Source organism: Carcharhinus amblyrhynchos, chromosome 17 (genome assembly GCF_965287045.1).
Source record: "Carcharhinus amblyrhynchos chromosome 17, sCarAmb.v2.hapA, whole genome shotgun sequence".
Classification (NCBI taxonomy): domain Eukaryota; kingdom Metazoa; phylum Chordata; class Chondrichthyes; order Carcharhiniformes; family Carcharhinidae; genus Carcharhinus; species Carcharhinus amblyrhynchos.
In genome coordinates, this window is record NC_137340.1 from 22,068,767 (window position 1) to 22,082,544 (window position 13,778).

Consider the following 13,778-nt stretch of genomic DNA (forward strand, 5'->3'; position numbering starts at 1 on the left):
ATATCATTGCTGCTGCAGGAGCACCACTCCATTGCTGTAGCACTGGGTGGCATCCATCCATGGCGATATGATAGGGGAGCAAAGTACCTAGGTCTCAGTGCAGCTGCCCCTTGTCCTCAAGGAGTCAGCCAGGCCCTTTGTGAAGAAGACCAAAACAGCTGGACATCCAGAACCATCCATCCAGGTGACTCTGGGGCTCTGTGTCCCGATCCAAATGCCTTTTTTCCTATGAGCCATCACCTCCAGTTCCATTGAAATGCTTGCCTTCATTGGCTGGGACATTGAGTTTAAAAATTGGCAAGTCATCTTGCAGCTTTATAGAACCTTATTTAGTGCCGCACTTGGAATATAGTGTTGAATTCTGGTCGCCACACTACCAAAAGGATGTGGAGGCTTTGGAGAAGGTACAGAAAAGATTTACCAAGATGTTGCCTGGTATGGAGGGCATTAGCTATGAGGAAAGATTGGAGAAACTTGGTTTGTTCTCACTGGAACGACGGAGGTTGAGAGGTGACCTGATTGAAGTCTACAAGATTATGAGAGGTATGGACAGAGTGGGTACTCAGAAGCTTTTTCCCAGGGTGGAAGAATCAATTGCTAGGGGGCATAGGTTTAAGGTATGAAGGGCAAGGTTTAAAGGAGACGTACAAGGCAGATTTTTTACACAGAAAGCAGTGGGTGCCTGGAACTCATTGCCAGGGGAGGTAGTGGAAGCTGATATGGTAGTGACTTTTAAGGGGCATCTTGACATATACATGAATAGGATAGGAATAGAGGGATATGGTCCCCGGAAGAGTAAGGGGTTTTAGTTCAGTCGGGCAGCACGGTTGGTGCAGGCTTGGAGGGCCAAAGGCCATGTTCCTGTGCTGTAATTTTCTTTGAATCATGTGTCATACAAGGACCCTCCCCACACTTATCACAGATGTAGCTATCTACAGGTCTTTTATCTGTGTACAATAGCTCCAAACCACCATAATGTGTGGACTTTTCCAGATCCTTTTCCATATAAGTGATGCCCCCACCTTAATGTTAAGTATGCTTGTGAAATTAACCTTGTTCACATGCTTAGCAGATTCATGTCATGTTTATTCTTGGCTGTGTGAGATTGAGGAAGAGGTATTCTCCTATATCATCTGTATGCTTGAAAGGTGAATGTGGAGTGTTCAAAAAGAGATGTATTCAAACATGAACAAGGCTCTTACATTGTGCATTGTTTGCTCTGTCAGTTTTCATGGTATGAGCCTATACTACGAGATTGTGTGCATTGCTGTCAACCAACTATGTTTCTGATGTTAAGAGTATTCATCCGCTTAGCACACTGATAAGTGGGAGCACCATGTCACCTCAAGATGATGAGGCTCTGACATATTTTTGTACTGGCATTCCAATGTCCAACCTTCAGCATCTCACACCCTGTTGTGTGTCTATTGACAGGCCGAGACTCTTGTCACAAAGATGGGATGCAGTGTTGTTCATTCCCTCACCTTAGCACTTGCCAAGGTCACTGTTGCTAATTCCAAGGATGGGTGGGATAGTGAGCCTTTGAGCATACTCTGGAAGCAACATCATTGCTTTAGGCAAAGTGATGGGGATAGGAACAAGGATGTGCTAAAATTAAAATGTGCTCTTTGCTAGCAATGACACGTACCCTTGAGGGGTTCATGTTGTGTGACCATTTTGAACTTTGCAAGGACCAGGATGGAAGATAAGGGCACAATGTCTATGACATTGACAAAGGCATTTCAATATCAGACAGGTAAGAATTTGATGTCATCATGCTCAGGAGATCTACATCTATATTAAGGTGAGGAAAGGTGCAGCCCAGGATCCCTAACAGAGAGCTGAATGTCAGTGTGATTTTGAAGATTGCAGTCATCTCTTATTGGATTCACAGCAGTGGGATGCCATCAGCTGCCTTTTCCCAAGTGTAAATTATGTGATTTCCCCATTGCTGTTACACAGGGTGCATTGTTCCATTGCTTCAGATGGATCTCTTTGAGGAGCTTTGTCAGGTTGAAGATGTGCAGCAATGAGTCAACTGAGGATCAAGCAACTGTGCCTGTGTCTTGTTGGGTTGGGTTGTGACTGGGATGCTGGAGAGATGCTTGAAGAGGCAGCAACCTCTGAGACCTGGTGCCGGGACTCCCTCTGCCAGTTAGCGCCTCACCTCAGCAAGGACACATGCTCTTGAGGCTTCCTCATCCTTCAAACGATCAGAACAATCTGAGCCTGATGTAGAACTATTCACTCTCGTATTGAAGTATACGGATGAAATGAGAGGGATAGCAACACTGGTGCTTATACTGGCCCTTGATGGAGGGCACTTGTCCAAGAGGATACTCAATGTTTGCCTTCCCAGGAGCCAATTCCTGGATAGAATGGCAAATGTGCAATCAGATCTCTGTAAGATGGAGGCATCAGTGACACTTGTTCTCACTTATTTGCAGGTAACACATGCAATTCTGTAAATTCTGGGTCTTGTGATCTGTCTACACATGATGTCTCTGGGCTTGATCCTCTATGTCTTGAGTATTTTGCTCCTCCCTTTGGTGAGCCAGGAGACTCTCTCACCATCTTCTCCTTCCTCTTTTCTGTCTGAAAATGATAATGCAGTCAGCAATAAATCCAGGCTCCAACTGCCTGATGGCCTCCTCTGCAGTATCAGTGAGGAACAGATGAGAGTCAACATTAATCCCCTAAAGTCCTCTTTCTATCAATGACTCAGAAGTGATCATGGCTTCAAGTGCTTTGTTCCCATGTCAGAAAGTATTTGCCACTGAGCTAATGCCTAGCGCGGGGTGCATATCAGATTCACCCCACCCCAACATGACCAACTGCTTTGGCTAGGCACTTGAATGTGCTTTCAGTTTGGGTGGTGGGATCATCATTAACTGCATTCCAAAAATACACCCTTTGAAGAAAAGGTAAGTGGTTAGCCAGGAAATTAGTTGAATTGAGGAGGGGCCTGAGGCTTCTCCTCTGTGAACTGTTCAGTGCCAAATTTCTATTAAGCTTGTGAAGGTTGCCCAATCCCTTGTTTGCTATGAAGTTTGTTTCCAGACTGCAAACAAGAGGTTAAAACAAGGAGATCGTCCAGCGCCAATTTGTGGGATTAGTCTCACATGAAGGCACATTATGGCTTCATCTTCCCGATTCCCTGCATTATCACTGAAAAGCTGCTAACATGTCTCAGCTGTGCTTCTCTCCTCAAAGATACGTCTGATTCCTGCCTGGCAAAGAGCTGAAAGTCTTTTGCCAGTGAATGCGCTTATCATACGGTTCACAAATGTAGGATGACAAACCTCAACTACTACTGCCCCTCCGAGGCCAGGGGTCCTGGTGTCTTTGTACACCTAACATCCGACGTGGATGGGCTCTCAGCTCTTTGTCAGCCCTTGGCACCTCATCATTGGAAAAGAGTTGCAGACATGGGAGGCATGAACATTGATACGGGGGCGGGGAGGGTCCTTCACCCTTCTGGTACATCTAGGCATGATCCCAAGATTCACAGCTGAGGCTGAGGTGGCTTGATGCCTTCCACATCCTGTTGCCTCAGATGACCTTGGCTGGCATCCCTTGGGAGGGCCTGGTCATTGAGGGTATAGGCCTACTTGCAGGCTGCACGGGTCTTGCTGTGCTGCCCTCCTCAGTGTTTGGGGCTAGCGTTGTGTCATTCAGAGGGAGAGAGGGGTGTCAGATGGGCTGGACACCGCCAGCTCTCCTGGGTGGAAGATCCTGGGCTGTGCACCCACCATTCTTCTTCTCTTTGGATTCCTGGGGGCACCTGCATCCCTCCATGGGATAGAGGGGCAGCTGGAGTGAGTTGCAGTCCTCTGTCACTGAAACCAGTGGAACCTTTGCCCGCAGCCAGGCAGGTCATGAGCTAGCCATGGTGCAGACATCCCCTACCATGTGGGTGGAGCCAAATGTAGATGGGGCCACAACCTAAAATATGAACACTAACACAGCCCTCAAATATTTAAAATGGATGCATGCTTCCATCGGGCAGGCAGCTGCTCCACTTCCAATCCCGTAGGAAATTTCCCCTGGCACAGGACTATATAGAAAGTTGTCTTAATGCAGTTCTCTGCTATTTTCCTGGCCTTTAGGGTTTGCTGTAAACTGCGGACACCACAGGGCTCAAATAATTACTTTGACCTAATAAAACATACATAGTGCACATGTGCAAGTCATACTGTTAAAGGTTAATGTCTTCAACTATTAGTGAAAATATAAATGATTTTCATCGTATATCATGTCTAAATGAAGTTCAAATGACATCTTGTTAAACAAGTAATGATGCACTATTTTAAAACGCATCTTAATTTAATAAAATTAAATACTATTCTTTTACAAAGTTTGTACTACAGTGTAGATAAAAGAAACTTAGGCTACAAAGAACATCTATCAAAATGAGAAAAATAATTGACATACTTGTTTCTCTTTGTTTTCGTAAGGTGTTCCTCGTTGGCCTCCTCTTGATTAGAAGTTTCATCTTTTGCTAATGTGGTAGAAGAATTTAAGTTACATATTTTTGATTATGCTGCAGTTCATTTTTAATGAGAAAATCACAATAGTTAAATATATATATCATATATGTGTGGGAGTCTATAATTATCTGAAAATTTGAAATTACACAGTAATCTGCCAAATAAAGAGCATGCGATTTGACACAAAGAACATTTCAAAAATAATCTCTTTAATATCTGAGATGAAATAGCTTGATACAGAATGTTTGCTACATTATAGAGTCCTACAGCCATAGAGATTTACAGCATGGAAACAGGCCCTTCGGCCCAACTTGTCCATGCTGCCCTTTTTTTAAAATCCCTAAGCTAGTCCCAATTGCCTTTTTTCCTCTATATCCATCTTACATTGTAACTGTCTAAATGCTTTTTAAAAGACAAAATTATACCCGCCTCCACCACTACCTCTGGCAGCTTGTTCCAGACACTCACCACCCTCTGTGTGAAAAAATTGCCCCTCTGGACCCTTCTGTATCTCTTCCCTCTCACGTTAAACCTATGCCCTCTAGCTTTAGACTCATCTACCTTTGCGAAAAGATGTTGATTATGTAGCCGATCTATGCCCCTCATTATTTTATAGACGTAAATAATATCATCTCTAAGCCTCCTGCGCTCCAGGGAAAGATGTCCCGGTCTATCCAGCCTCTCCTCATATCTCAAACCATCAAGTCCCTGTAGCATTTTAGTAGATCTTTTCTGCAATCTTTCTAGTTTAATAATACCCTTTCAATAATAGGATGACCAGAACTGTACACAGTATTACAGGTGTGGCCTTAGTAATGTCTTGGTCAACTTCAACAAGACATTCTAACTCCTGTATTCAATGTTCTGACCAATGAAACCAAACATGCCTAATGCCTTCTTCACCACCCTGTCCACCTGTAACTCCACTTTCAAGGAGCTATGAACTTGTACTCCTAGAAGTGCAACAACCTACCATACTTGTCAAAGGCCTTACCAAAGTCCATGTAGACAATGCCGACTGCACAGCCCTCACTTACCTTCTTGGTTACCCCTTCAAAAAACTCAATCAAATTGGTGAATTTCCGCTCACAAAGCCATGCTGGCTGTCCCCAATCAGTCCTTGCTCCTCTAAATGCCTGTAGATTCTGTCTCTCAGAATACCTTCTAACAACTTACCCACTACTGACATTAGGCTCACTGGTCTGCAGTTCCCAGGCTGTTCCATGCAGCCCTTCTTAAACAAAGGCACAACACTTGCCACTCTCCAATCTTCAGGCACCTCACCTGTGACTATCGATGATACAAATATCTCTGCTAGGGGACCTGCAATTTCCTCCCTAGCCTGCTGCAATGTCCTGGGATACATTTCATCAGGTCCCGGGGATTTATCTACCTTGATGCACCTTAAGATTTCCAGCACCTCCTTCTTTGTAATACGTACACTCCTCAAGACATCAATATTTATTTCCCCAGGTTCCCTCACATCCATGCCTTTCTCAACTGTAAATACTGATGAGAAATATTAATTTAGGATCTTGAGGATCTGCATTCACATGGATGACCTTGATGATCCTTAAGAGGCCGATCTTTCCCTAGTTACTCTTTTGCCCTTTATGTATTTGTAGAATCTCTTTGGATTCTCCTTTGCCTTATCTGCCAAAGCAATCTCATGTCCCCTCATTCTCAGATCTCATTCAGGATTCTGTCTGACCAGTTTTAAGACATCATGGGACCAAAATATCACAAAATGTTGCAGGTGGGCCTCACCGCAGCACAACGGGATTCAGGCCAGGGAGGCAAGGCGAGACTGTGAATATGATCTCGGAGGTACTGGTCACAACCCCAAGATGCTTGGTGCATGCCACAATTTCCAGTCACGTAGGGTAGACAGGCTGTTGAAGTCTGCCTGTACAGCGAATGCCTGCTGGGCCCATCCACATTAACTGTTCTCCTAATAACCCCATGAACTTGGCAGGGCCACCACTCGAGGGCACCATCAAGATGCAATCAGGTCCAATTTCGTAATTCTTATTTCTATCCCTTTCATTGAATCAGAAATTGATTCAATTCATCTCTGGGCACTTTAACAAAGTTAACATTTTCTGCACAGCATGCTCCATGAATGTAGATACTATCTCTCAACGTTTCCTGCTGGTAGATAGGTGCACCATTTCCACAGAGGTTCACCATTCTCCAGGCATAATCCTGACACCCTTAAAGAATGCCACTAACAACTGCTCCTCTCTTTGCATCAATTTTCTGTCAAATTATTTTTTTGGGAGATCGCAATAAGCTTCAAGAAAATTTCAAGGGTCAATGTGTGGGATTCTCCCAAAAAAATTTTAAGTGCTGAATTCATGTAAAAATTGGAGTAAATCCCACTGGTTTTTTCAGCTGGATTTTCAAAATGAATTTTCCATAACAGCATTCTAGGGTGCACTAGCATGAATTTCATTAAAAATCAGTGGGTGGGGCCTATTCCTGCTGGAGAGGCCGACTGCGCATGTGCCTATCTGTCAGAGCAGAGGTCGGTGCATGTGCAGTAGCCCCGCACAGCCAGCTTCCCGATCGCTGGCCAGCTCAATCACTCCCCCATTGCTGGCTATGAAATGTCTACCACCACCCGATCACTGTCCTCAGGACATGTTGGGGCCAGCCTTGACCTGCCCACCCCTTGGAATTCCTGATCTCCTGATCCCACCCCCTCACCGGCAGCCCTGACCGCCACCCCTGACCCCACTCACCCTGATGTCCAGACCCAATCGCTGGCCTCCCTCCGTCATCAAGCTTGAGTGCAAAATGGCAGCAGAACCCATTACTCCCACCGATCTGCCCCCAGAGGCCCCTCACCTCCATTAGGCTCCACCTCCTTGCCTCTGCCCGATGCCTGTTGGGCAGTGCCAAGGTGCCCCCTGGGCATTGCCACTTTGTTCATTGGGCAGTATCAGGGGGCTAGGTTGGAGACTTTAGTTCTGGGCTGGCTAATGATATTAAAGTCTTCATTTGAATAATTTATACAGATTTGCACCGATTTTTGATGTGAAGCTGACAGGTCCAGAAACCTGGCGACTGGAGACACAGGGAGGCCATGGCACCCAAGGGGAAGCCCGCTACAAGGCCTCCGCTTGAGTCTCCCGGCCTGCTGTGCCGCTAGGGCAGCGAAGTGGGCTACGAGAATCGCCCCCAACATGTCAATGTTGGCTGATAAACGATATTAGAGGGTATTAATGAATATGGTTTATTACAACAATTACTTAGGGCAAATGATGAGTATGGATTACTAAGGGATCACAGGGCATGAAAACTTGGTAAAGTTGGGCGCGCAGCACGTAGCGCGATCCACCCCCTCCTCCGTGTTGGTTCTCCCTTTACCAAGGCCTGATAATGACCATGATCAGAACTGCATGCAAAACAAGTCAGACACCTATTTAAATGCATTTGCATGCATTTAAATTGACTAACTGGCTGCATGCCCAACTTTACCGGCACTTCCCCCTTTACCATCTGGAATTGGCGCGGAACAGACATGCTCCATATAAGTCTGATTCGGGCGCTCCATCAGTGACGGTTAATGAAGAGGTACGTGCCTAGTGTCTGACGGTTCTCTGCTTGAGATCAGTTGGTGGGGAGGGGGGATGGGTCTGCTGCCACTCTGCTTCAGATCGGTGGCAGGGGGTGAAGGGTGGGGGGAAAGGGGGTCTGTTGTCACTCTGCCTGAGATCAATAGGGAGGTCTGCTGACACTCTGCCTGAGAAGTTGGGGGGGGGGCCTGTGATCGGTCTGGATGGCGGAGGGGATGGGAGGGATAAGGGGGTCAGTAATGTTGTGGGATTGGGGCAGGGGAGCAGCATTCTATCATTTTTTTTTCTGCGCATGAGCAGTTGGAGGCTCTGATTGGAGCTGCAGGGTTCCAGGCGTGTGAAGCCCCACCCATTGTCTTCTGCAGCAGAGCTTGTATGGAGGTCTAAAAGTCAGATATAAAACACTCCCAGTTTCAAGTCCACCCAGCACTTTGAATCAAAATAATAAAACAGGGCCCTAAATTTCTCATCACAAGGGGGTAGAAATGTAAAACTGTTAGAAATTTTATGAAAATTCCACAATCAGGAGAAAAGAATATGTTGATATAAACAAAGACTGCTTACATGAGTGAACAGCTAGCTAGTATACCGAGTGACTTCTATAAAACATATATGGCCTGAATTAACAAACAAAGCTAGCAGTGCAAGACCGAGACTGGTAGCAACAAACACTAGGGAAGAGACTGCAGGGAGCCAAAGAGAGATAAGAAGGACAGATAATTCTTGAGATAGTAGGCATCCTGCCTTGTGAACATCCGCAAATTATTTAGTGTAAAACCTAAACCAGTATTGGAACATAAATAATGCCTTGCGTATGTGACTTACAATGTATAAATATTACATGGTTCTTCAGCAAGGTAGAGTGCCCCAGAGACCTTTCTTTGCGGCTGCATTCTCCCAATGCGTTGGCTAATAAATGATTGCTCTGTACTGGGTCTCCTAAGATTATTTTGTATAATAATCTGCTCCACAACAACATCAATACCTACCAAGTCCATGGCTATTACTACCCAGGTATGGTTGTTAAATCATCTCCAGAACCACAGCACCTATTTTTTATCTTCAATTTCATAACCCCTTAAAGTTTTACTTTGCACTATCACTCTCCCTCTCCTTCCCTCCCTCCACCACCCCCCCACACCACCCGACCCCCCTCCACTCCACACACACACACACACACACACACACACACACACACACACACACACACACACACACACACACACACACACACTTCTCAGGCAGAGTGTCAGCAGAACTCTGCTAGCACTGCTACCACCACAGTGGTAGGGAATTTAGAGGTCATTTTAAAAATTTAATGACAAATCCTATGTTCCTTTAAAATTGCAGTCCTTGCGTAATTCTTGCGATCTGAATTTTCTTGGGTAGCCATGTCAGATTTTCTGACACTATTGGTTAATATTTGATCCTTTCTGGTTAGTGTGCATGATTTGAATGGTGCATTTACATTTCAACTTTGTAGGGAAAAGCCATTCCTTCTGGCCCTAACTGACCAGCAACACCTCCAGAGAGATCCTGAAAACCCTGGAGGGGGCTAACTCCTTCTTCCATTCATCTCCAACATAGAGCACAAGAATAATTGAAGATCAAAGCACTGTTCAAAGTGAGTAAATGTAACCTTTGTTTAAGATGTGCATTCGATGTACTGCCTCAGGACTCCTGCCACAAATCACACAGAGAAAGCAAGCGGCATCCTGATGCTGACATGATTGGCAGGCTGACCCATCAATTGTTATAATAAAGTTACATTACTTAACATCAGCAGGGCTTATGTTGACGATTGGGGGGATTGTCCAGCACTGTCAGATGGCCCACAGGAATCCTGATGCCCTGCTGATTGGAGAGTCAGCCAAAAATTGGGATTCTCGCTGGGCATGAAGACATTTGGGGTGCACCCAACCCACCTCACTGGCCCCTGTTAGGTTCCTGTTGAAAATTATACAAACCCGCTAATACAATTAGAGGGTTGGACGGTCCATTCAGCAACCTACCACCATGCACCAACAGGGAATGCACTGGGCGGGTTTGGTGCTGGTAATGATCAGCATGGACCTAGTGTATTGGACCCCAAAGGAGGGTCAAGGAGGTAGGGCCAGTGGCCATTTGCCTCTCTGCCGTTGCCAGGTTGCAGAGGGAGGGTCCCTCAAGGATCTAGGGATTAGGTGTGCCTGGGCTGAAGCAAGTGGCTAATCTTGGCACTGTCCCCTGGGATAGGGGTCCCATGGCTGAACTGTGTCTTCTTGCCCTGGCAGACCCATTTCAGGCAGCTCTCTGCTCAACATCTACATTCCTGCCTGTCATCTGTGAGAACCTTGAAGTGGCCTGGTAATTTTCATCTCCATGCCCCTGGTTACCTGGCATGCTTTTAAATCACAGCACCACTCCCTTCTGCATCAGAGATTGCCCCTTCTCTCTTACTGAAGCTGCTGGTGAGAGCAGACCCCTTTGAAGTTCACTGACAGAGAGATCACTGCAGGAAGATGGGGTCCCTTCTCCAGAGCTATTCATTCAGCCCCCATTCTATTCACATAGCTTTTATTTTCAAGTCTCTGAGCCTTCATAGAAAGCTCAGAATCTTTGAAATACCTCCCAATCCTTAGAAAAGCTTTGTTTCCATTCAATTTCAGTCCAGTCCCCTTAACTCTGAATTGACTGACAGTTTTCGACTCATCTTCCAGCCTGCTGTGTTTAGTTACCTTTCCCTTCAAGCTTAAATAAATCTCAAGTAGCCCTGTTGTTCTTATTGTTCCCATCCCCATGTTACCATTGATACAACTGCAATGTTTACACAAAGAAGGAAGTGAAAAGCACTTAGCTGGTATGAAGTTTTCTACAGCTGTGACCACAGGCAGCTGCTGGCAATTTCAACAGAAAAAAAAAGTGCTTTTCACTTCCCCTTTTGTGCAAACATTGCCCAGGGCCTGAAGGGAGGCCTGAGTACAGGTTTGAGGAATGAGGGGGCCTGTGGTGGTAGTTGGACTGAGTGGCAATGGGGCTAAATATGGGTCTGAGGGAGGACGGAGAAGGCCTGAGTGGGAATGAAGCTAATAATGGGTCTGAGGGAGAAAGGGGCCTGAGAGGAGTTCGGGGGGGAGTGGGCTTATGGGGGGGGATCTGAATGGTGAGACCAGGTTGGGTCACCCTCACAAAATAAAAGCAAATGACCATGGATGCTGGAATCTGAAACCAAAAGAGGAAATGCTGGAAAATCTCAGGAGGTCTGGCAGCATCTGTAAGGAGAGAAAAGAGCTGATGTTTCGAGTCAAAGCTTTGCCGAAGTGTCATCTGGACTCAAAATGTCAGCTCTTTTCTCGACATAGATGCTGCCAGATCTGCTGAGATTTTCCAGCATTTTCTCTTTTCTCACCCTTTTGCCTGTGTAGTGTGGGAGAGGAGGTGTGAGTGACCCACTTTGTTGAGCAATTGGTCATGCTCCCTTGGTCAGCTGGGGTGGGGGGGGTGAGGTCACCACTTCCATTTTTGCGGGGAGGGGATCATGTCTTCAAACGCATACATCGGGACATCCTTTAAAAATGGTCTCCAGGCTGGCTGGCGTGCTTCACGGGATGCATTCATTCGCATCCATCAGGTAGAGGAATACCACCTGACAGGCACTGCCAGTGCCAATGGGGAACACTCCTGTATATATGGGCATCTTGCATCCCATCCCACCACCACTACTCTCCCTCCTCCCCACTCTCCAACACCTTACCATGCACTGATCCCACTGTTCGTCAAAATCAGTCCAGAAAGTGTAAATTTATGAGTTATGTTTAGCGTAAGCCTTCTTAATTTCCTTTCATGCTGCTTTGCTTTTTGTCCGGGTTTTACATGTAATATTCTCATTAATAATTTCCTTCACTTTGAGCAACACTTTCTCCTTCATCTTTTTTCTACTGAGAATTTATTTAATACCTTAGCACCTCTTCATCAATGCTGCTTTTGCTAAGACAATTTGTTCAATGCCTGACTAACTTCTATACATGGCTAAATTTGTGATAAATTTTTATTTATTTCTCAATTTGCTATATTCATCATGTTTACTGTAATCTTGCAACTTGTTTTAGATAAAATGCCATTCGTGATCCTTCTGTTCATTAAAGGCTTTTTTTTTAGATACTTCAATGATTTATTTTTTTTGAACGTTTTGTTTTCCTACATACCTTGGTGAAATCTGAAGACTCACAAGCTTACTTACAGCTTCATTAATTTCATTTATAAATATTCTGATCAGTAGACGTCCTGGGAATGTACCCTTGGGTTCCTTACTTGTCACAGTTGTCCAATCACAATGACTGCCATTGATCAAACTCCATATCCTATTAACTGTGTAATTTATTATCCAATATATTATTTCCTCTTTTATCCCAAGTGTTTTTATTCTAAACATAAATCTTTTGACAGGCACCCTATCAGATGTTTCTCCAGGTTTGGGTACGCATCATCCACCAGTTAATCATTTTCAATCAACTTGGCTACTCCCTTAAAAGAACTAAAAATAAATTTGTTTGAATAAACTGTTGTGGAGAGGTCACTTTCCTGCTAGCCCCTCTATTGCATGCTTCCTTCGTCCAGTTTTGGTCAGCCATGTTTCTACATCAGCCTTGGAGAAGTCAGATGCTTGCCTTTTCTCTTCTTTAGCACAGGTTTCTGTCCCTCTTCTAACAGCCTACTCGGTCCTGTAAATGCATAGACCCATTTAATAACAGGAGTTACATGCTTGACCCATCCATTGATGGATTTTCTGAGCTCCCCTATCTATTAACATAGTTGAATCCCCAGTATTATTGAAATTAGTTGACTCCAGGATTTCTGATAGGTCAGCATCTCCTGCATTTCACGGCATGAATCTGACTCCACTGACCGACACCGCCACAGTGGAAACTCAAGAATTTGCAGGCATTTTGGAAACTCTTCCAGTGTAAACATAGTATTGTCCTGGCAGAGAGTGGATATAATTTGTATTGATACACAACAGCTAAAAAGACACATTAGATTCTCATATAATTGGATACTGAAAAGTGGTATCCCTATCCAAAGTATGCAAATGACAGGATAATGTGTGCAGACACTGCTATTCCACAATGTTATCAGTTACACCAAAATTGCAGCTGACTTAACTTCATCTTGCAGAAACATTGAGTAAGATTCCTGCCTGATTCAGCAGATCAGGAAATCATTGAGCTTGCAGTTTTTGAATGTCCACGAACTTCATCTGAAACATCAGCCTTGAATGAAACAGTTTGAAAAAAATATTCTTAGCACTGGAGCTAAGATTTTGCAAGCTTCCAGCTGTTTTGTTCAATGAAATGCTTTGCTTCTCACTGTTTTGTCACAGAGTGCATAGAATATGTTTCATTATGGATAACACACACACACACACACACATACACACACACTCTCTCTCTCTGGCATCGAGAATGACTTTCTTCCACTCAGAGGAGATGACGTTACTGAATAGTCCAATGCTGCAGTCACAGGCACTACCACAGGTTTGGCAGGTGCTGATTGATGAAGCGGGTGGGTGGGACTCTCTGATGGTGCGCTCTCTTTCTGCTGTTTACACTTGGCACCATGTGCTCCACCCAGTGATGTTCAAGGTGATTATTGCTTCGCTGATGCTTCTTTCTAGTTTATGTGTTCTAAGGCAAGTGTTTCCCATGTGTTGATGGGGATGTATTTATTT

General features: G+C 44.9%; 1 protein-coding gene across 2 annotated transcripts in view; it reads right to left on the minus strand.

Annotated features, from left to right (window-relative positions):
• tcerg1l (transcription elongation regulator 1 like) overlaps positions 1-13,778 on the minus strand; it is a 636,404-nt gene that overhangs the window by 166,206 nt on the left and 456,420 nt on the right. For both annotated transcript variants that reach the window (XM_080205273.1, XM_080205274.1), the window contains exon 10: positions 4,435-4,501. In XM_080205273.1, coding sequence (XP_080061399.1) covers positions 4,435-4,501 — 67 coding nt within the window. The remainder of the gene's footprint in view (positions 1-4,434; positions 4,502-13,778) is intronic.